The sequence below is a fragment of the Xenopus tropicalis genome, chromosome 4 (genome assembly GCF_000004195.4).
Source record: "Xenopus tropicalis strain Nigerian chromosome 4, UCB_Xtro_10.0, whole genome shotgun sequence".
Taxonomy (NCBI): Eukaryota; Metazoa; Chordata; class Amphibia; order Anura; family Pipidae; genus Xenopus; species Xenopus tropicalis.
In genome coordinates this window covers 31,311,090-31,335,814 of record NC_030680.2, presented here as the reverse complement: position 1 = coordinate 31,335,814, position 24,725 = coordinate 31,311,090, and the positions used below count along the sequence as shown (strand labels likewise).

The following is a 24,725-nucleotide window of genomic DNA, read 5'->3' as shown; positions in this document are numbered from 1 at the left end:
CACTTTTACCATTTAAATGTGATACGGAGGAAAAGAAAAAAAAGGAAATCATTTGCCCCCTCAGTGTGCCCTTTAAATCAAGTTCTTTATTATCTGTGCTCCTAGTTGTGGAAAGCTTACACTATACAAGCCTTGGGGGCTGCCCTTTCCTTGTGACCTTTCTAGATATAAGCTTTGATTCATTAAAGTTAGCCCCTACAAATATTGCCCATTGAGTTGTGAAAGTCCTTAGTCTGTGTCTTTGATACTGTGTAATTAATGAGATTAATGGCCATGGTTTCTGTCCTCCAGGCCTGTGTCTGCAGCACCTTTATACCAGTATACTGCGGCCTGATACCTCCGTGTCTGCAAGGTGTGGTAAGTACCTTAACCAAACAAGCATCTCGCAGCGTGTCATAAGACTGGCACAAAACATTGCTTAGCCATGTGAGAGAGACCCCTCAGGCAGTGACAGGGTTGTTTTCCCCTAAATCACATTATGTATGAGTACTGAGCAGGACTGGACATGCTGCCTGTAAATTGCTACCGCTGCACCTTCCCTGCATATGGCTGAGCGCACTGCAGATGGGAAGCGACAAGTGACTTCTGTGTCACTGAGCATCAGCCACTCCTGCTGTCACTTCCAATCATCTCACCATTAATAGCAAGCGGTCTCTTTCCCTTGCTTAACTGCTGTCCCCTAGCTAAGAATGGAGATTTTGATGGGAATGGATCTTATGTGAACAGCAGGTTTATTAGCAATGGGCAGTTTTGGGGGTAATAAAGTAAATAAGAGTAATTAGAGGGAATACTGCATGTAGAGGCTTAGCAATATTTAAAAGGCTGCATATTTATTACTAGGCATGGGAAATTGTATACAGATTCTCACGAATATGATTAAGGACTGCATGTTAATATTCAATTAGGAGAAGGAAATACAGATACTTAAAGGGGTGGCTCTTGTTTATAGGAATACTGTTTTTTAAAAACACAAACAGATTTAATTTTGCAATTTCACATGGGGCTAGCCATATTCTAGAGCCATATCACCTGGGCTCTGATAAACTTCAGTCACACTTTACTGCTGAACTGCAAGTTGGAGTGTTATCCCCCCTATCCCAGCAGCTGATCAGCAGAACAATGGGAAGGGAGCAAGATAGCAGCTCCCAGTAGGTATCAGAATAGCACTCAATAGTAAGAAATCCAAGTCCGGCTTGGGACTCCTCCAGTTACATGGGAGTAGGAGAAACCATAGGTTACCTGAAAGCAGTTCTAATGTGTAGCGCTGGCTCCTTCTGAAAGCTCAGACTCAGGCACAATGCACTGAGATGGCCCCTACACACCAATATTACAGCTAAAAAATACCTTTGTTAGTTCAAGAATAACATTTTAAATGATAGAATGAACTATTTGCTATGTAAACTGTGTAATTTAGAAAATTAAAAAAATTAGAATATAAATTAGTAATTTAGAAATATAAAAAGTACACCATAAAAATCATGACAGTATCCCTTAAAGATAAATATCAGTATTTTATGGAATATCCTAATACTAGCAACTTTGCTATTGGTTGTCATTATTTTTTTTTTATAGTGTTTTTAAAATTGTGTTGCGTGACCCTGGCAGCCAAAAAACTTTTGCTCTGTAAACTTACAATTTTTTTCATTCCTTTTTATACCTTATAAAAGGCTCTTATTTAAACCACTGCCTTATTGCTAAGGTAAGCAAGCCCCTGGCAACCAGATAGCTTCTAAAATTCCAGAGCTGCTGGACAAAAAGCTAAATAAATAAAAAAACACAGATAATAAAAAATGAAAACCAATTGCAAATAGTCTCAGACAACTACATCTACAACTATGTCATACTAAAAGTTAATTTAAAGGTGAACAACCTCTTTAACACCATTATATAGGGTTGTATATTCATTACCAGGAAGGAAACAAGCACCACAACGATACTGTATATAGCTATATGTTAAGAAGGTGCAGTAGGCGGTTATCACCAGACAGAGTGTATAAAGATAATTTGCTACATTGTACAGAGCTGCCAATTCATTAGGCAGATAAGTTATATCATATAAATACACTCAAGTAATAGACTGGACTAAAAGGGCAGCTGTTCTAGGGGTCGGGAGTTGCTAATAAATATATAATGTAACCATTGGCAGGCAAATGAAGTATAAGATTGTTTTTCTCATGTTCCCCCAGAGATACGTGGATGGCGGAATATCAGATAATCTGCCTCAGTATGAGCTGAAGAACACTATCACAGTATCCCCGTTTTCTGGGGAGAGTGACATTTGTCCCCGGGACGGCTGCACCAATCTCCATGAGCTCAGGGTGACCAACACCAGCATCCAGTTTAACCTCAGCAACTTGTACCGACTCTCTAAAGCCTTATTCCCTCCAGAGCCACAGGTAACCACACTGCAGTAGTTGGGCTACCCTCATTCACAAAATGTCAGATGGAGGCAGAGGGCATAACTTACTTGGCAAAGCCATGTATTCTATTAGGTTAATTTGGCCACTGGAAACACTATTTGATTTGAATATAGCAACTAAGGGGTGCAAGCAATGTTGCAGAATCCACTTCTTTAACTTTATACAAAAATGCAATGCCATGCTTTCTCTATGGGGTATCGAATGCCTCCAGTCTTTTTACTGAATGTTTACAGGGGTAGAAAGTGAACCTTAGTGGTTCAAATGTATAGAGGTACAGTTTTGTTATTTTAAAACATAATGCTATGTAGTAAAACCAGTGAATCCAGGTTGTCACTTGCTGTGGGCCCTGAGCTGCAAGCTGACCTGCAGAAAACATAAGGCTTCGTAAAAGCAAAAGGGAACTGCAAACAAACAGTCAAAGATACAACCCCCAAAGCAGGCACTTTTTAGAAGCCCGGATTGGAGGTTGTATTGTTGAATTGCCTGTCTATTATAATATAAAGCGTCTTCGCCTACATAGCTGAAGGCTTAGGCAAGTACACTTGGTCCCCCCCCATATACAACCTGTAACAGAATAGGCCCTGGCTTTTCAAGTATACTGACTCACACATAATTGATAGAATGGGGGTGTGCTAACTTCATTTACTGGCAGAAAAAAACAGAACAATGGGAATCCTGATAACATAACTCCCCAAGGTATCGGATCCAAGTTCCTAAATCGCAGAACCCAAAATTGGTGAGGCATATTGAAAATCTGCGCTGTGTTTTGGGCAGATTGGGAAAAAACAGAGCAGGTCAAAGGAATTTGGGGGCATTGCCAAACTTATTTTTTTTTTATAGTAATATTAAGAGGTTTGCTGAAGTGTCAGGTTTTCTTATGGATGTTTCCATTTACACAGACTTTGCTATAAACCTATTCTCTAGTATCCGTAAGTAATATTTTGGATTTTTGGGGTTTTTTTTGCAGGTACTTAAGGACATGTGCAAGCAAGGATACAGAGACGCTCTTCATTTCCTCAAAAGGAATGGTAAGAGATGATTTTCCACTCATTTACACATAAACTGATTTGAACAGCAAATAAAGGATTATGAGAAGTAAAAGGATTCAAAGAGAGTAAAGAGTCAGCTGCCTGCAAGCACATCTGTGAGAAGGAACTGCAGCACAAAGCAGAATCTTTCATAGACCCTCGCCCCATTATCAGAATAGGCTGTGTAATTTCAAGTGCACAGAGGCCCAAACTGCCCCGCACCACTCCCCTAAATAGTAACTGTCAATGGCATCTTACAGCAGCCCCTCTGCCATTTACAATAGTTCACGGATTATAAGTCCGGGCTTGGCCATCAGCAAAATATTTGACTCCCAATAGCTTTTCATTGTTACTGCTCTGTTGCAGACCACCCTACATGTCTATAGGGAAGTGAATTCAGGCAAATAACCCTGTTCTACTTGTATCTGCTTTACCTTTGTGGAGAACATAATAAAATTGCACCTTAGTTTAATAGGTTGTGGCGCCATCTTGTGGTGTTTCAAAGTGATTCAGTGTTCTATTTATTTCTATTTCTATTTGTTTTAATTGGTTATTTTTGTGATTTGACCAGGTAATTAAAATACTGGGTTTGTATTCATTGTTTTGAATTCTTTATAACAAAATATTGTAGGGTTGTTAAACAGACCTCAGCCTGGCAGGCCTCTTGCGCTTCCAGCCCCTGAAAATATAGCCAATGAGAATGAAGCGAGTAGAAACAGTGAGGAGCCAGAAGACGACATTGCAGCAGTGCAGGCAGCTGAGGATCACATATTTGAACATCTGCCCCAAAGACTTAACCAAGGTAAAAGGCCACGTAACATATCCATTATTGTCACTTTAAGCGACGAGTAAGTCCAGTGTCAGACTTGTAGTTTCAAATGTAGTGGCAGTCTAAGGCAATCATTGCATAGATGATTTCTTGGGAATTAAGGCAATTGCGATGTCCAATTTTACTTCTTAAAGGGGTTATTTCAACAACTAACTTATAGTATGATGCAGTGAAAATCAAATACAACTTTCAATTGTTTTTTATTTTTTTTGGGGTGGTATTTGTATTAACCCTAGCAACGAAGCAGTGGTTTGAATGAAAGTAACAGAAAGTAATAATAAAATTGTAGATTTAAAGAGTTTTTTTGTTTTTGGTTGCTGGGGTCAGCAGCCCTTAACGACCAGATAGCATTTTAAATGATTTAACGTAAACAACCCCTTTAACATTTAATGCTAGAAGTTCTCCATAGGGAGAGGGACCAGTAACACTGAAAGACTACAAAATGAAAGTACAATTATATCTAATGCTAGCTTGTTTCATTATACTGGTATGCATATGTCACTGGTTAGTGTAAGGCCCATGAATATCTGAATTTTTTTTTTTTCACCCCATAGCTCTCCTGGAAGCTTGCAAAGAAAAGCGCAGTATGTATCTGTCTATATCCAATCTGCTACCCGTGCGCATGGCGTCTGCACTTATGTTGCCGTATACCCTGCCCCTGGAATCTGCTCTGTCTTTCACTGTCAGGTATGGAAACGGCACTAACTTATAAAAATGAGGGTGGTGGGAAGCCCTAATTTTAACCCCCCCCTCCAAAAATAAAAATGTGTGTGTGTGTGTGTATATATATATATATATATATATATATATAATGTGTATTTTTTAATCTATGTATATATGTGTGTAGAGGTCTAACTTTATGTGTTCCAGTGTTCATTGCATCTCTCTCATTTGCTGTGCATCTGCCATCTCTCTGCAGACTCTTGGAATGGCTTCCTGATGTCCCTGAAGATATTGAGTGGATCAAGGACCAGACCAGGAAAGTGTGTCGTTATGTCCTGCGCAATGCAAAGAAACAGCTGGGAAACCACATCACAGCCAGGTACATGTATGTCTGAGGATGCGGACGCTTGTGCGAGGTGATATCACTGTTCTTGTCAGGCAGAGCAGCAGCTTGAAACACTTTCACTGTACATCAAAATCATCCATATCTGAACCTGTATAAGGCAGTCAGAGATGTCCTATTTGTGGGTCTACATGGTAAGCAGATCAGCTGCAGGAAACCCATACAAACACAGGGACAACATTCCATGCAGATAGTGGGGATCATTCACTAAGCACAAGGCAGGATGCAGAGTGCAGAGACCTGCACTTCGCAGATAGATATATGGCTGTCTACATTCTGAAACACTGTATTTATACGGGGCAGGGGGAGGCATGGAGGTGTAAAGGGGCCTGTACTTGTCTGTAATGGCTTAAAACTGCTGGTGCCCATTCAAAGAGCACTTTTATTGGGGGTTTGGCTGCTCTCTGCCTCTCATGCTAGCATAAAAATCCGGCAAGGGATTCAGAGCCCAAACAGACCCACCAATGTAACCAAATGCCTATAGATTATGAGGAAGGTTATATAACACAAACTCCAATGATACCACACACATCCTCATATATTATATATAAGGATGTGTGTGGTATCATTGGAGTTCGTGTTATATAACCATCCTCATAATCTATAGGCATTTGGTTATAAGACGCTATATCCCGTTACATAATTAGCTGTATAACGTTTCCAGTTTTTCAGGGCTTGTAACTTTTCCAGGTCAAGCATTGGTGTTACAATGAAGGCAGTGAGCTGAAACCAGCAGAGTCATACAAAAAAACAAACAGCCGACTCAAAGAAAAAGTTCCCAAAATACTCTGACCTAATTTCTTTCAAGGGAAAATACTGTATTAGCCTGCATTTTTAACAATGGATTTCAAAAGTTCATGGTTTTGATCCTATTTAAGGGAAAATAAAACTCATTATGTGCACAGCCAGAGAATTAGCACAAGGATAGATGCACTCGAGTTCATCTAAACTTGTGTTTTTCTAGGGAAATGCAGGATAATGGTTTAGGCCTGATGAAAGGTGCACTATTAAGCTACCAGATCATTTAACAAATCGGGGATTTATGATGCAATTAGCCCTACTAGCTCCTGATTGGTCACATGATCTAGCAGCTCTAGGATAAGTCACACAAGCCCCATTGCATTCTGACTGTAAAAGCATCCATATGTGTCAGTGTGCACACAGGCAAGATTTGGGCTCAAAAGTGGAGTGTTTTTGTCCAAAAAGACACCCCAAGTGTACACAGACTAGCAGAAGCTTTTCCTTTGCACTGACCATATGGTAGAAAGTTGTGCATTGGCTTTATCGCCACTAGCAGAAAAGGCACCTGGTGTGATATTAGCCTCGGTCCACTTCTCCCCGAACTTGTGCTCTACTTCTCTTGTACCACACTTGTTAATGGAAATGTAAAACAATTAAGTGCCAATTTTCATTTTTTGTTCTGTTCTTTATTATATTAACAGATATTTCTCTAATATAATGAATTTGAAACAGCAGTGCCACCTGCTGTCTATTTGCTGAACAGAGCAACATCACAAAATATTGTGAAATTAGTCATCAGTTGTTTCTCTGGTCTGTTCTATCATGTTGATCTCTGTGACTAAGGAGTATCCAGTCATACTGAATGTTGATGTTTTACTCACTCATTCCATAGGCTTTATTACCACTTGGAGTTGAGACGAGCCCAGAGCGTGACGGTCCCCCTGACTTTTAGTTCCAGTGACTGTTTGCCCAGATGGGTAAGAACCAGTACCTCTCTTATGGACATGATGCAGAAATGGGAGGAATATCAAAGGCAGTTGATGCCAGGACTCTTCTGTATCAATGTTGACATGCAAGCCACCCTTTATCACCATCAGCATCCCAAACAACCTTCTCTCTCTATGGACCCTGACAGCCTAATAATGGTTGATGTGAGCAAGGAGAGCAGCAATGAGACTTTCTGAAGGCCTTCCTGCCAAAATAGACATTTAGATGTCTAGCGATGACTATCTTTGTGATGAAGGCTTATAAGAGATAATGTATATCTCTGTGGTTGCAGTGGCCTGGACATGGTCTTCTCTGGAGCCTAATTCTGTTGGAGACATTATTTGCTGAAGTTGGATCTAGACTTAGTAAAGCCAGAGCTGGCAGATGTAGTAAAGACTAATGAGATCATGAAAACATCTTCAAAGATTACATCTCTTAGGCTTCATGGGTTTCACTAAGATTTTCCCAGGAGGAGTCCAAGCACAAAGCTCTCGGTGAAGATGGATTCCAAATCCTACAGGGACAATGATGGCGGTGATAATCATAGCAACATGGAACTTTGATGTGGAATGGTAGTATCATCATGTCTAATAACGTGCCGTTATTGAAGAAGACTATGTAACTAAAAATGAAGGGTTTTAACCTCATTTCAGTACTACAGGTTGTATTGCTAATACAATACGGTGAAAGTCAAGATACACTCTAAGAGAGTGAAGGTTTTTCGCCATATAGTAGCTTACATTGTAACACTTACAATAATGACCCTGAAAAGAAAATCCAATGATCAACAGAATGGTGCTGTGCTCAGTTTGACAAATATTTACCTAATGGTACAGGAGCATTTTTATAGGGAATGATGGCCTCCCAAAAGTCCAGTGCTCGGTGATCTACACAAATATACCCTCATGGGCAGGAATAGGCAGATTACTAACTCTATAGGTGTTAGAGAAATGCAACACTGCTTCTAGCAGCTCAGCTGATGGAAGAGTAATGTAAGTTTGAAGTTTGGCAAAATCAGGAATTCCTGACCATTTCAGTACATTCATGTTGGTCTCTCAGCAGGGTACAGTTGATTTACTTACTGCAGTGCATTTCCCAATAACAGCACTGAATGACTGCATAGAAATATTTTGCACCCCCTCTTCCCAAGTGAACAAAAAAAGGAAAAAAAAAATCCTTTGCCAGCCTATAGAATAAACAGGAGGGCCATAGCTTTGCCTGCTGCAAAAAAATCTGTCAGCTTTCACCTGTTTACACATTACAATGATAAACTTGGGTTAGCCAGGTCAGCCTGTGCATGGCTGGGGAGCACATGGAAGAACGTAGTGAGTGGTTTCCAGGCCAACGTGCTGCAGAACTAGAAAAATTGACATTCTGCAAAGTGTGCTTTTAATGCCCAAAAGGTTGTGGGTCCTTTTGGTCATAAAGGGATATTGACTTATCCTATACTCTGCTGCCAAGTGTACAACAGTGCTTAAATCTCATCCTCTTTTATCTTGTTTTCTAGGATTTATTTCTATTGTGTATCTATCCATGTATATTTTACTCTTTTGTGGGTATTATGTGTGCCTACAAGCATTTAGGATTATATATATATTTTATTTAATGAAAAAAAAAACCCCATAGGTTACTTATTTATGGGCCATCTTATAAGTTAATAAGCAATTATTTTAACCCTGTTTATTGAGGCGTTGACAACTATTCTATATGAAACACTGTAGGGAAGAATAATTTACCTCTTTGGGTGGTATAGGTTGAAATTCGGCAAGTGAATTGATAATTTGGTGACAGATGGTACATGAAAGTGATTCGAGTCAGTGTATGTTGGAAGTGTTAATGTCCAGCTTTGAGCTAGTAGTTCTGCCAGCTCCAGGACCTGAAGTTTAGGTATAGGCCAACAGTATTTATAAATACCTATGTATTTCTGTTGTTCTGATGTGTCAGTATATAAATGGACAAAGCTTAGGTTGGCCACGCATGCTGTCATGTTTAATGATGGCCTACAGTAGCCACCTAAAGGAATTTTTATTCCTAAGAAACAGCATGTAATCTGATCAAAGGCTGGCTGCTCTGTATGTTCATTTATGGACCCCATGGCCTGACAATGTGGTCAGAAATTACCAACTGTCTTGTCCTATGTATTTAGGGATTATACCACAAATCCCTAACATTAAAGAGAAAGAAGTAGGTGTACGGAGTAAGGTACTGGGACAGTTTGTGCTGAGGTACCATAGTGCAAGGAGTCTGTGTGGAACTCTTTAACAAGGATAAAGGGGTAAGTGTAATGGAGTAGGCACTGTAAGGTGTAAGGGGTTTAAGGCAGGGGTATGGAATGTGATCTTTAAGCAGGCCTGGACTGGGATTCAAAATAGACCCTAGCATTTCGCAGAGGCTCAAACTGTCCCCCACCAGCCCAATAAATAGTGACTGTCTATGGCATCTTGCAGCAGCCCCTCTGGCATTTGCCAGAATCCACAGATTGCCAGTCTGGGCCTATCTTTAAGTTCACTAAATTAATCATTGTAGGTGTTGAACTGTTTTGAAGCAGGCAACAAAGTGAACCTTTCTTCAGTCAGAACAGGCACAGTGCCACCTGCAGCCGTAGCTGAATATTACAGTCTAATCCCAAAGATAGGATTGCCATCTAGCCAGTATTTTAATGGCCTGGCTGGTAAAAATGTTGCTTGATGCCAATGTTATTAATAGGGGACAAAACATAAAAATATCGAAAGGCCGGTATTTTTTTCCAGGATGGCAACCCTACCCAAAAGGCAGTCATTTAATGTAACTGACAGGCATGTTTGGCCTAACCCCCACCCCTAAGCCTGACCCAAGCATGAGAAATTTTAGGGAACAAGGCTCCCCATCTTTTTTTTAATACACCAAACCAGCTGCTGTCTTTTATGGCCGCCATCTGACCACCACATTCTCCTTTTTAGATATCTGCTTATTATTAAATCCCACAATACTCAAACATCAGCACTGGAATGTTCTAAATAGAGACTTTTCATTTACTATTTATTGTATTTCATATACAAAATTACCCTCTGTGTGTGTGTGTGTATATATATAATTAGTTTATATTCACACTATTTTCATTTCTGCTTTTGTTTTACCTAACACTGGGTAATCCCTGCACAGTGACCCATGGTATATTCTCCTCAGGGAGACCCTGCATTTTCTAAATTATAGCAACGTTCTACCTCAGATTTAAGTTGAACAAAGGTTATGCTACCCATGAGAATGGCCATATTTTATTTACTGGGTGTATTGTGGCTGAACTTGTTTTATGGGGCAGCCAATAGACTGCAGGTATGGGATCTATAATGCGGACAACCCAAAATACAGGAATACCTTGTACATTGTGGTAAATGAGCTGCACAAAAAAAAACATGTTGGTGGCAATTTTTTAATGTTTAAATGTGTTTTTAGTTGCCCTAAGGAATGGTGCTCCAAACTGCAGACAGATCCCTTATCCAGAAAACACCAGTTCCTGAGCATTCCAGATAATAGATACCATGCTCTATATTTTTATTAATTTTCTGAGAAGATTTTGTCTCAGAAAAAAACATTTTGCACTTCTTCTCCAGGTTTCTACCTGCTCAGTTATTTCTGATTGTTATATTTTTGGTTCTTCCCTCAGGACAGAGACTTCTAGATATCCCAGTCTCAAACCAGATGTCCTAATCACTGGTTCACATATTTTTAGTTGCCTTATGCAGACTGGGATTTCCTTTTAGGTGTCTTTAAGAGCAGAGGAGCCACATGACTAGAAAGTACCACTCAGTATTAATGTAGAGCATATGAATCAGTTACTGGTCTTTCTAGGGACACAGAACCCATTATGACCCCCATGTCTGCCTGATGGTCATCTATGAATATTTATGCCCTTCAGTAAAATAGAAACCCAAAAAATACAAATATAGCACTGTGTACTAATCAATGCATATTTCAAATATTTCAGTTTGGGATTTGTTTTCTTATCGCTTTATCTGTTTGTTTCATAACATCTGTTATTATCTTAAGGTTAGTTTTGTGATGTAGAAGACTGGCCCATTAGCCATATCTGAGTCTTATGTGTATAGCCATATGCTGCATCACCATAAAATGTGCCACAAGTAACATGCACATATATGCAATTTGTTAATGTATTTATATGTAAATTGCGACGCTGCACTTTTTTCCTTTGTCTTACATAGCAGATAAAATGCAACTGGAAAAGCTCTTTCTGTAAATATGATAAATAAATGTTTATTATTGCATAATGTTTGTGTTATTATTCTCTGTATGCTGGTTGGGCGTATATACTGTATGTATATATTGTACATACTTGGAAATACTAATAGGGAAGCACATTATAAGGGACAAATATATACTGTATAAATATATACAGTTATATCAAAGCTTAAGCTACAGTTGTTACCATACTGGATTGCAGTAGGTGGATAATTTACAGACAAAAATAAGAGTAATAAGTGTAGAATAAAAATAATAAGGGTTACAAAATAAATAGCACAGGAGGGCCCCGATCACAGTACAGTCTGAAATGCTGTGCTGCCTTATCATTTTACAGTGACTTCCTTTGCTTACAATTGTATTGAACAGAAATGAGCTCATGGGATGTGCTGACAGGTTTTTCTGGCACTTTTAAGTAATATTGTACAAAACTAAGTTTCTTACGATAATCAGTGCATGTATGGTTGGAGATGAGGTGACCAATATCAGTAAAAACATTGGATATCAGTCGTCTTGTCGATTGGGCGGGCTGGCACCTTTAAAGGTGCCAAACATTGTAGTGTTAATGCTAAATCATCAGATGGAGGTAAAGAATTCCTTTATTTTTACCTGCAAATCTGACAATTCAGCTCTTAACTTTAGCAGAGTGGACCAGTGGTTGTGGGAAATATCGGAATTGTAGCGTGTATGGCCACCTTTATTGTAAATTGGGGTTGGATGTTTGTTTTAGTGCTTTGACAAAAGCTGGGGAATCGTCCAAAATTTTAACCTTCCAACAAACACCTTTTTAAGTCTTATGCCCTGTGAGTGCATCATTTTTTGAACAAGACTATTACAGGTATAGGACCCATTATCCAGAATGCTCGGGACCAAGGGTATTCCGGATAAGGGGTCTTTCCGTAATTTGGATCTCCATACCTTAAGTCTACTAAAGAATCAATAAAACATTAATTAAACCCTATGGGATTGTTTTGCATCCAATAAGCATTATTTATATCTTAGTTGGGATCAATTACATGGAACTGTTTTATTACTACAGAGAAAAAGGAAATCAGTTTTAAAATTCTGAATAATTTAATTAAAATGGAGTCAATGGGAGACGTGCATTCCGTAATTCGGAGCTTTCTGGATAACGGGTTTCCTGGATAAGGGATCCCATACCTGTACTACTATTATTATTATTATTATTATTATTATTATTATTATTAATAATAATAATAATAATTTTGCATGTTGACATTTTACAAACAAAATACATAAAGAAAGACAGAAAGAGAAGAGAACAAGATTACCAAAAGAGCCAGAAAACACAGATTTGACTATATTATACATTAATATCAGCAGGGGCACGAGACAATGCAAGCATCACCTCGAAGACCACCTCAGAGTTTCGTGGACAGTCTCGAGCCATATAGATTAGTTTTTGACTGGGAAGGCAGTGGCATAAATACCCCATGCGTGGCCCACCCTGCCCCTCCTGTGAAGAAGGGTTGCCCGGTACACACAGCAACCTGCTGCCTACTTCCATGGTGTCCTTCAGTGCTATAGTCTTTTACAACTATAGAAGAAGCAGACCCTGTTGTCCAGGCCCCCCCCTGTCCCCAGCCCCCCTATGACCACAGGGTCTGCTTCCTCTGTAGGCATGTGAATTTAGGGAGGGTATTGTTCACTAATTTCCGCCAATAATAAGGAATGAAGGGGCTGTGGGTTTCCATTGAAGCAAGACAGCCTTTTTAGCATAATAAAGGAGCCAAGCTTAGCCCTTGGCCAGTGTCACAGGTTTTCTGCAACTCCCAGCAGACATACCAGAGGTGACTTAATGTGTGCAAAGTCCAGAGCATCTGAGAGATATTGTACCACTTCTCATCGCTGGATGAGAGGACAGTCCTAGAACATATGAATGTAAGAGCCCACCACTTGACTACATTTTACACATTGGTCAGAGGAAAAAGTTTTAAAGGGGACCTGTCACCCACACATAAAAATCTATATTATGAAGTCATTTAGAAGTTATTTAGTTAATATGAAACCTAAATTCTTTTTTTTAATTAAATCATCTATACCTGTTATAAATGTATTTCAAAATCTGAGCTGTCAATCATATATTGCCTGCCCCGCCTCTATGTCGAAGGCATAGAGGCGGGGCAGGCAATATATGATTGACAGCACAGATTTTTCAATTACAATTATTTAATTTTTTCATTCAGCACACCTTAATTATCACCTAGATATCAAATGTATAAGAATTTGATATCTAGGTGATAATTAAGGTGTGCTGAATGAAAAAATTAAATAATTGTAATTGAAAAATCTGTGCTGTCAATCATATATTGCCTGCCCCGCCTCTATGCCTTTTTGGGGGTGCTACAAAGTTTACCTTAATAACAGTGTACACAAAATGGCGGCTGCCTGCTTACTGTGATTTTAAGTTCCAAGACTGAAGTGGAAAAAAATCAATAATTTATTTGGTGTAAGTAAAGTTAATTTTGCTCTACTAACATGACACCAAAGGATTTGGAATTATTTCTTAGGGCGATTGGTCCCCTTTAAAAGTCTATATGGAGTGAGCGTCACGCGATTTAGGAACTTCACCAGTAGCGTAACTAAATATACTACACATATACATATCTGCTGTTTTAGGTGCCTCTCCCCGGCCCCTCTCCTACCTTAAATACACTGGTGTGGTGGGGGGAGGGTAATGGGGAGGAGGGACAGGTTGCGACCAAGTTATGTCGCTGAACTTGACCTTTACATAGCTGTCCCGCACTGACATAGTGACGTGTGGAACCTGTTTGAGGCCTGGTAAATCCCTACACTATTTTTCCTGAACTTCAGCCAGTGGGTGCTATTGGCCTGAGAGGAAATCGGGCTCTAAAAGCATAGAATATATGCCTGTTACTGCTACCCACTGAGATGCTTGGGAAACACTCTCCATATGCCCAACACACAGAAAGTACGGAATGATGCCCAAAATGTTGTCTGCACTTTGACCCAAATAAAATTTGGTTTTCCCTTTGAAGAAACGGGTTTTACATCATTTTTGTGTATATGGTAGGTCACTGGCCATCAATAAATGGGAGGAGCTGTACTCTCTTCCATTATCATAAGTTGATCATGTGACCTGTAAGCTGACCAATCTGATCGATGTGAATAAGGCTTCCACACTTATTTTATAACAAATGCACAGTTTTAGACCAATTAGGCTATTTTTAGCAGCCAAGAAGGGACAATTTCCCTTTGCACTATTCTCGTTTTTTAAGATTTCTGGATAGCTTCTTAAAGGGCCAGTGTACTTTTCTGGGCTTAAATTCACTTTATGCTCCTAGAACTCTTTGGTAGCATTTGCTGTTCAGGCCCAGACTAGGATTCAAAATAGTGCCTGATATTTCAAGTACACAGAGGCCCAAACAGCCCATGGCCAGCCCAGCCCAATAAATAGTAACTTTCTATGGCATCTTATAGCAGCCCCTCTGGCATTTTCCAGAACCCAGAGATTGCCAGTCTGGGTCTGTTGCTGTTGTTTGGAGAACTTAAGGATTGTTAACATATATGGGACTCACCAAATTATCATTATCTGCTGCTTAAAAGGTAAGAAAACATAATGTGTTTGGGAATGCAGTGGATTTACAAAGGGTTTCCTGACATGATGAGACATTTGTTATAATAATGTTAAAACCATTGCTTGTCTTGCATAATGTTTTTCATTGTTATTTATATTAGGAATTGGTAACCTTTTTGTACATCAGCAGAACTACAACTCCCATGAAGGGAAGGATGCTAGAAGTTGTATCTATGTAGTACAAAACTACATTGCTCAAGCTGCTACAGATACACAAGGGTAATATCAACCAACCACTTGCTGAGGATGCTGGGAGTTAGCTATTAGAGCACTGAAGGGCACCTATATCCCCCTTCATAAGATATTGTCTTGCTTGTCACTTTTTGTATACTATCTTCTGTCTTTTGCTGTTTGCACCTCTCAGCAGCCACAAACCATTCCACTAACAGTGCAGTATTGAATTTCGTGCCTTACATTACTGTTTTCAAGGCTTAATTCAGGGAGGGTTTCATAGGTAGGGTTGCCAGCCCTACAAAATTACCTGCATATTCCCAGTATTTGTAATACCGACACCGTCCCTAGTAGTGATGTGTGGGCCAGCCCAATACCCGCGGGTCAGGTGGGTTTGGGCTGACATCGGCATATCGATCGTGGGTCGTGTGCAGGTTCAGTTTGAGCTTTTCCGCTTGTTCTCCCCACCCGTGACCTAACACTGCCTCTGGCTTCTGGATTTATAGGCGCGCCCACACCACGGCCCTTTTGTGATGTCATTGCGGGACGGGCACGGGTCTAAAAAATAAAGGGGAGAAGCCGGGTCAAGTAGGGTTCGGGTTGGGAGCACGCAGGTTAGGGTCGGGTGCAGGTTGACTTTTTCTCGCCCCGCACATAACTAGTCCCTAGCTGGCAATATGCAGGCTAGCCTAGGGTTGCCACCTTTGCTGGCTAAGAAAGCCCGGCAGGGGGTGGGCTTACATCATGGGGTGTGGGGCCATGAAACGGGGAGGAGGCGGGGATGTGACATTGCGGGGGCGCCGTTCACCGTGTCAATGTTACTGAGTCCTACCCAGTTTTCCTAATTAGGGAAACCGGGAAGAAAGTTTTGACACGGGCAGCCCTTCTGAAAACCAGGCTGTCTGGGTCAACACCGAACAGGTGGCAACCCTAGGCTAGCCCCACCCCCAGGATCGCGCGCATGTGCATCATTTGACACCCGGAGCACAGGGGAAACACGCCTAGACCACAGTGCTCTGGGTGTAAGCAACCTTCAGGTGCAGTTGGGTGGCATGCTGCCCCTCATTTTGTGCCACCATAGGCCTGAGCATCTGTGGCCTTGCCACAAAACCATCCCTGAAAATCCTTCTGTATTCATAATTAATGGAAAGTAGGCGCAGGTAAAGTTGCAGTAGGAAATAAAATATATGGGGTTTTGCCGATACAATGTGTGCAATATTTGCAGCATTTGCATCAAGGCAGCAAAAACATAATACTGTATATTTGTGGATATTAGGTTTATTATTTATACCACACTGATGAAATTAGTTCCATTCATATTCTTTGCCCTCAAGGAAATATGAGAGTCCTGATTACGCGATAGTACCCAAGAATGAGTTCTTTGAAAGAGTTTATGGCCGTGGAGAAACAGAACACAAACACTGTGCCGGATTCCATGACGTCTTCTGTTCATTAGAGATCATTTTACCCCCCCAACTCTCAACGCTGACTGTTCCCATGCTTATTGGGCAGAGTCTGACTGCAGGAGACACCTACTTCTACCCAATTACATGCACAGTTTACCAGACCAGATGGAAGCCATGCAAATCCACTTATTTAAAGTAGAGGTTATGCTGGCTGGACTGGTTTTTATTCTGCGTATTAGAACTATCTGCTTCTGAAAGGGTAATTACACTGACAACCCTTTAATTTTGCCTTTTTTTTTCCAGAGAGGGAAGCATAAGGCATTGGGTTATTATCATTTCACAGAAGTATAACAAGACACTTATTGAGAACAAATGCAACAGGGCCGATTTAGGGTTAGGCAACAGGGGTAACTGCCAAGGACACAACTGTCTAAGGAAAGTAAGGGGTGCAATTCACATCCAATTACCTACTGGTAACAGTGCCACACCTTTAGCATATGAATTTTGCTGCATTTAGGGACTTGAAGATAGCTCCCTGCACCCCAAGGAGTTTGTTTTACCTTCACTTCCCTCTCTTAATATTCTGGCAAGCCAAGCTGCATCTGGGTGACCCTGGCACCATGATGTCACAGATACATGACATCATGTAGGCAGTATAAGGTTCCAGGTGTTCAATGACCAGAGGGACAGAGGGATTCATCCCCATTCTCAAGTGATAAGTTTTACTAATTAGGGTGTTTAGGGAGCGGATTAAAGTGACCAAATATAATCCAATCAACTGACTATTGACATGTGGGCCAAACAGACAGATATGAGTGGCCATTTATGTGTATGGGCAACTCTGAATTGGCATTCTAGTACCTGTTTGCTTTCTTTAGGCCAGCCAATGGATAATCTTCACCCCACCATGACCACCATGTACCCAGCATGTCAAAATCAGTCAAACTGCCCAACTGAATCTAGGTAGATATGGCCAGTTTAAATCTAAATGTTCAGCTGAAGTTTCTTTTGTACATCACATTGGACTCATTATACGTACCTGTGCCCAGACAAAATTCCATGCCATGTGCGGACATGTACTCATGAATTGCTGAAAATACATGACTGAGTTAAATGGGAACAGGGTGACCTACAAAATATTCTTTAATTTAACTTTTATTTAATCCTTTCCAACATACAGTATGTATAAATTTATGAGGGCCCACCCATTGCTAAAACAACAGAGGTCACCTGTTTACAATAAACAGAACGATGACTTGACGGCATTTATGTTATTAGTGTAATTACAGGCCTTCCTGCTTAGTGTTGATCACATGAGGCATGGAAATTGAACATTAGCTTTGCTTTTAGTTTAATCTATGTATCCATTCATTTCATCGAACAGAAGAAGAAAGGAAGGAAGGAAAGAAAGGACAGAAGGAAGGAAGGAAAGGACGGAAGGAAGGAAGAAAGGAAGGAAGAAAGGAAAAGAAGGAAGGAAGCAAAGGAAGGAAGGAAAGGACGGAAGGAAGGAAGGAAAGGAAGGAAGGAAGGAAGGAAGGAAGGGAGGGAGGGACGGAAGGAAGGAAGGAAGGAAGGAAGGAAGGAAAGAAGGAAGGGAAGGAAGGAAGGAAGGAAGGAAAGGACGGAAGGAAGGAAGGAAGGAAAAGATGAATGAAAGGAAGAAAAGGAGGAGAGGTAATGGTTGTAATTAGAGCTTGTGTGCTGGCTCAAATTGGCAGTCTGTGGATTCTGGCAAATGCCAGAGGGGCTATTGGGCTGGGGGGTGGATGTTTGAGCCTCTGTGTAATTGAAATGCCAGAGTCTATTTTTAAACCCAGTCTGGGCGTGTGTGTGTATATCACATAAACAAGGAAAGACACCGCACTCCCAAGTATTACACACAATAGCTCATTCGCCATAGTTGGGAAAGGTGCAAAAAGGCACAAAACTCTACTTTTTTTTCACATTGCCCCAATTTGACCTCCCTGAAGCACAACTTTTTCCTTGAATATAGTACATAGAGTTGCACTCTCTATGAAATGGAGCAGCATATAAAGGGGACATTATGTGTGGGGCATGAGCAGGTCCACTAGCCTGCTCATCATTAAGAAGCTATGGAGTGCCATGGTATGTATATATCCTTGGTGGTCCTGTTCTTAACATCTGCTTATGGCAGTTATCAAGTACAAGGACTGCTTTACATCCAACACTACAGAATTGCGCTCTTGCCTTACTCTTCTTAGCACTCAAGCATTTGTGTCTGTAATATTAGTAAATGAGCCTCATAAACAATGCTGGGGAAGTGCCATGGCCCATGATCATGAACTTTAAGCCTACAGCCTTTCATCTACAAAATCTAAAACTGGCGGGACAACTATGGAAACTCTCTGTCCAGGTCACTCACACAAATCACTCATTCAAATAGGCCCTGGCATTTTAAGTTCACAGCAGCCCAAACATCCAACCACCACCCCAATAGTGACTGTCTATGGCATCTTACAGTAGCCCGTCTGGCACTTGCCAGAATCCACAGATTGCCACTGCGGACTTGCACTCACAATGAAGTTTTTAACCAATCTATCCTCCCCTGTTTGTCTGACAAAGGGCATTATTACTGTTTATTATTTATTTAGCAGAAAGCCACTCCTGGTAACTTCAATTCCAATACCCATCAAAATTTGACTCTTGCACGCTCTGTAGTATTAATGCTGCCCGTCCTTGCCCCTGCAGGAGCGCAAAAGGGATAAGCAGTGGTTGGGGCAGCAGGTCTTCTCAGGGCAGCATCACCCTGACTATCTTATAAACAGCGCCGTCTCTGATGCAGCCTCCCTTACCTGTTCCCCTTGGCGTGGGGGGGGGGGGGGTCAAGAGGGGGCCCGCATCATTGCACTTTTATTTTTTTTAAAAGAAGGAAATTCAGCTATCATGGTTACCAGAGGCAGCTTTGTGCTGCCCCCGGTAACTGCCCGCTCACCTTGCCTCATGGCAGAATTGGCCCTGTTTATAACTATATTACACTATTTCCCAGCCCGGGTTTGTGGCAAGGCCGGAGAATAGGGCCCCCCTATTCTCCGGCCTGCCTGACTGGGCCTGACTGACTGGGTCTCCAAACACACACAGGAGTAGCTGGCTGAGCTTGGGCTTTGTGTCTGCTTTTTGCACATTGCCCCCTGCCCCAACCTTTGTAAGAACCCAACAGTCTTGTGTGCACCCTACTACAATAATCTATGCAAGATCCCCAATTCATTTAAATGTAATGCAGTATGCAAGAGCCTTATGCATTAAAATGAGATTTGGAGCCTGTGTGATACATTATATAACTAAAAAATGGGTTCTGGAGTGCCCCCTTGAAGGAGACTCTCTAGTCAACATAAGTACACAGACTACACAGGACGCTGTTGGTCGCTAACATTGATATTTACCCATTTGCTTCCTTATGTATGCTAAGGTAACTTTTCCTTGTATACACCATGAGAACTCTATGGTAGCCTGTGCATTTTTCTATGTATTTTGAATTAATAAAAATGTATTGAAATAAAAAAAATTAGATTTTTTTTTTTTTTTTTATATTTGGTTATAGTTTGGTACTTGGTGCTCATGACTGTAAATTACTTTCACAGGTGTTTGCAACTGCAATTAGCAACAGAGCGATTTGTCGCATACATAGTTTTCCACTGGGAAGGAGGCGACAGACAAGACGCCCACAAATATTCCTTCTAACAAAACATGGCAATCACGTATTAGTATCAATTTCCATGGATAGTGTTGCTGTTTCGTGCGCTAATACGTTGCTGCGAGCTGCAGGACATGGAACAGGTTTAATAAACACAACGTGGAAATTCCTTGGGAGAGGAAGGTAAGTGGGAGGGGCCAGCACACCCGCCCCCTTTAGTGTGGCCACGCCCCCGCTCCTCTTGCTGGATCCGGGTAAACGCTGTGAGACACAACAGGTGCAGCGGGCAGGTAAGGGATCCCCGGCATGGGCTGCCTGTACTCTAATAACTGCTCTGTCTCTTACCCCTGTGCAGTGGAACTGCCCCTCTCAACTCACCACCAGGGCAGACTGGGGCACTGCTGGCACTGACAAACTGACTGCATTGCTTCTTATACTGGCATATGGCAGGGCTCTATCACTGGGGTTCCTTACAGCCATGACACCTGCGCCCACTGTTAGTGCTGTGGGTCTGATTGCAAGCTCTGCAGGCTGTGAGCATACCATGTCAATGTGCAAATGGGTCAATTTGTCTTCATGGGATGGGACTGGAATGAGTGTTTGTAGTTTATGTGTGTGAGTGAATCACATGTCCCTCTGGGCATACCCATGGGCATAGGGTTCTGCTGTTTGGCTGCAGATTTTCTTTACAGTAAAGGTACTTACAGTATCTCCAAGGGCTCAGAGTAAAGAAGTGTCTCTGTTCATGATTTTGCATAGCAGATCTCATTGCCGCTATAGATGCTTGAATTTTTAGGGATAGCATTAGCTGGGTGGATTGATGTCTGTGTTCAGTCTTTGAACATTCAATGTATGTAAGTATCTAAGGTTCAAGAGAATACGCCTAACTTGTGGGGCCATACATATTTTAACTTTTAGTTTAGGATGTTATAAATGGATCTATTTTCATTATTACTTTTGTATGCTTTTTCAATGATATCGCTTTTTTAATGTACCTAGCAGTTGATCTGGTTGTTGGATTCACTGTCCCTGGCAACCAAAAACCAGATTGCCTGTTTGGGTTATAATTTAAAGTTAAAGGGGTTGTTCACCTTAAAACTAACGTTTAGTATGTAACGTTAGTAACCTTTCTTACTCGTGAGCCACAGTCAAATGTGAAGAGACTTGGGAAGCAACACAAGCATCATAAAAGTTCATGGAGGAGCCAAATAAGGACTAAGATTGGCTATTAGGGGCCTCTATGCACACTATCAGCTTACAGGGGGCTTTATTTGGTAGCAAATCTTGTTTTTATTCAACTAAAACTTGCCCCCAAGTCAGGAATTCAAAAATAACTACCTGGTTTGGGGGCACTGAGAGCAACATCCAAGGGGTTGGTGAGCAACATGTTGCCCCCGAGCCACTGGTTGGGGATCACTGATGAGTGATATTCTTAGACAGTTTGCAGTTGGCCTTCATTTATTATTACTTGTGCATTTTAAATCTAAATATTGCTGCTGTCTTTATCATGCTAATAGTTTTAATGAATATGTTTTGCATCTAAGTTGTTTGGGTGCATTTGGGTATATTTGGGTATGATCTCAGCTTTCATGTACTGTACAGTGTTTTTCACAGTTCCATACTGCAATGGTAATGCCAAACTATAAGGGGTTATTTATTAATTAGAAGGTGGTGGGCAAAGTACAAAAAGTGGCAACTTTTCTACCCCCTTCTGGTCCCTACCCTTCCCCTAGCTTATGCTTTAAATTAGAGAGTAGCTGAGGACGCAGGCTACAATGTGGTCCTATGGCAGGCAGTAAGGACAGGGCTGCCCTCCAGCCCCTGATGCTTTACACCTCACACCAAATTTTTCATATGGTCATTCCCCAGGCCCAGGGGCAAATTGATTGCCCCCAATGTATTTATTAAAGATAATCTCTTCATTATATGGAGTATTTCTGTTGTGCTGAATGTGGTCGCTGCGTTCAACAGAGTTCAGTTTAGACATTATAGACATTCAAAAACCTGTTTGCAATAAATGAATAAATTACATTACCCTCTTTAATGTATTTTAGAGAAAAGATTAACAGGCTGTGGCTGTACACAATCAGATTATAGTCTTCGTTTGGATATGGATCCTACAATTTCAGTCTGAAAGTTAGTTTTAGATCGTTGCATTTAAGGGCTGTGACACACAGGAGTTTAGTCGCTGTGCAACAAATCTTCCTTGTCGTAGGCGACTAATCTCCCCAAAATGCCATCCTACCGGCTATCAATCGCTGGTGGGATGGCATACGCGGCGGGACAATTTGCGGGACAATTTGCCAAAGTCGTTGAAGTTTCCTCTCAAGGCAATTTTGGCAAATCGCGCCGCCGCATATGCCATCCCACTGCCGATTTACATTCTAGCCGGTGGGATGGCAATTCGGGGAGATTAGTCGCCCATGACAAGGAAGATTTGTCGCGCTGCAACTAATATCCCCGTGTGTCACAGCCCTTAACTGCAACGATCTAAAACTAACATTCAGACTGAGATTGTAGGATAAAGCCCTAAAAATACAAATCAGATCATGTTCTGAACATGAAATAGTTGGCAGACACCAATCGTACGAAAGTGACTTCCTGGAAATGCATTGTATGTCCCCCAAGTTTATCATCAGATATACAATACGTGCACAAATTTTATCCTTATGCAACCAAAATTTTCTAATCTGACTCAACTAAAGACTGATTATCATGGTACGAAATTATTGGGGCAATAATTCGGAGCCCACACGTGGTCTGAAAATCTTTGTACAATTTTATCGGTGTATGTATGGCTATCTTAACAACTCTCACACACAAGTTTATTCCTCCCCACGGGAACGCATAAGTTAATGTTGCCTGTATCCATGGCACACACCGAATGCAGTTAAGATGCAACATTGGGCAGTTCAGTGTAGGGGAAACAGGCAACGCGCGTTCTCCAGGAGCACAAGAGTAAATGCCCTTGTGTAAAAGAATAACTTGTATAAACTCCTTATAATGGTACATTTATTTTTATAAATGATGCCTAATGACATCATCAGATTAAGATTAATCAGTGCTTTGTGATGTCACTTGTGTCACCTGATTAACTGAAACTTGGCTATAACTGAATTCATTTGCAAATAATAATAATTAGATATTTGTATGTATATATACATATATATATATATCTCATTTAACCTGATTTTGCAGTTACATAGCTAAACTGTTGCCTCATAACTTTATATGGCTCTCTGTGAGTTACAAAATGCTTATCTTTTACATTCAATGGTATATTATTCCTTATGTAGTCAACATTTTGTCCCACAACTAGTCAATTATAACCCAACATTCCAATCTGTGCATCAACATCCTTGTTTGCAACTGTCAGGGCCAAAGGTTCCCAGTAAAGCACCTTTGTGTATTAGTGATATAATAAATGTAATATGTACGTAGTATTCCTGTGATTGTAAATAACATTTATTCTCAATTACAGATTTTGGTATGTGTTCAGTTCAAGTGGAACCCAAAATGTTTGTGTAAATGTAAAATTGCTCCGAGTGCTCTGACCACCCTCCAGTGACATCAGAGTGTTACTAGGCAGTGACATCACCAGAGTGATAAAACCGGTGACCTCACCAGAGGGGTTGGGACAGGCTAGTGTAGTCACCAAAAGGGAAGACCAGTGGGAAAAGTTAATAGCATGACCCAATTAGAGAGTATTTATTTTCCTGACTTATTTAAATCACATCCCACTGGTTTTTCAGCAAATAATACACTTTTACACAGATCTGTTATTCAGCTGGCTCTGCTACATTGTTTCAGTGGTCAGAATCAGGGGTGCAGAGAGCAGAAAGAAACAGAGAAAAATACATTTCTATAGCAGTTTAGATTTTCAAATAACATTAAAGGGGTTGTACACCTTTAAATTAACGTTTAATATAATATAGTGAGTGCTGTTCTGAGCCAATTTGCAATGGGTATTCATTTTTGATTATCTGCAGTGTTTGAATTATTTAGCATTTTGTTTATCAGCTCTCCGGTTTGGAATTTTAACAGCTATCTGGTTGCTAGGGTCCAATTTAACCTAGCAACCAGGAAGTGGTTTGAAAGAGAGACAGGACTATGAGTTGGAATGTATATTAGAAAGTTGCATGATTAAATAGGATGTCTTCATGCAGTCCTGTTATTAATGATTGACGACTAGCAAAGGGTCCTGGGTAAAAAAAATTTTTGTTTATTTTATCTCAGAATGCAATTTAATACAAAGCACTGGACAAATATTCTAGACTGTGACCCTGTAAAAATATAGCCGTTTGGAAAACCCTCCCTGGACAAACACATATAAACCTGACAGAACCAGAGTGACTAGTAGTGTAGTGCATTGTGGCACCCATGTGTGTGGCAGCAAAAGGCATAACTAGCTGTCAGTACATATGTACGCGCAGTACACACCTCACATTTGTTTGCTTTACTAACACAGTGCTTTTATTGCAAAGGAAAATATAACAAAGACACAAAGTGCGTAGTTCAAGTCAGCAACACAATGAATATTCAAATATTGCTTAGTGGTCAAGGCATT

At 40.8% G+C, this 24,725-nt stretch overlaps 1 protein-coding gene across 1 annotated transcript in view; it reads left to right on the top strand.

Annotated features, from left to right (window-relative positions):
- Positions 1-8,233, top strand: part of pnpla2 (patatin like phospholipase domain containing 2) — a 29,209-nt gene extending 20,976 nt beyond the window's left edge. Inside the window, exons 4-10 of the mRNA NM_001079227.1 lie at positions 292-357; positions 2,187-2,396; positions 3,388-3,448; positions 4,080-4,250; positions 4,832-4,964; positions 5,197-5,319; positions 6,977-8,233. Of these exons, the coding sequence (NP_001072695.1) occupies positions 292-357; positions 2,187-2,396; positions 3,388-3,448; positions 4,080-4,250; positions 4,832-4,964; positions 5,197-5,319; positions 6,977-7,268 (1,056 nt within the window). The 3' untranslated portion in view covers positions 7,269-8,233. The remainder of the gene's footprint in view (positions 1-291; positions 358-2,186; positions 2,397-3,387; positions 3,449-4,079; positions 4,251-4,831; positions 4,965-5,196; positions 5,320-6,976) is intronic.
- Positions 8,234-24,725: the final 16,492 nt, after the last annotated feature.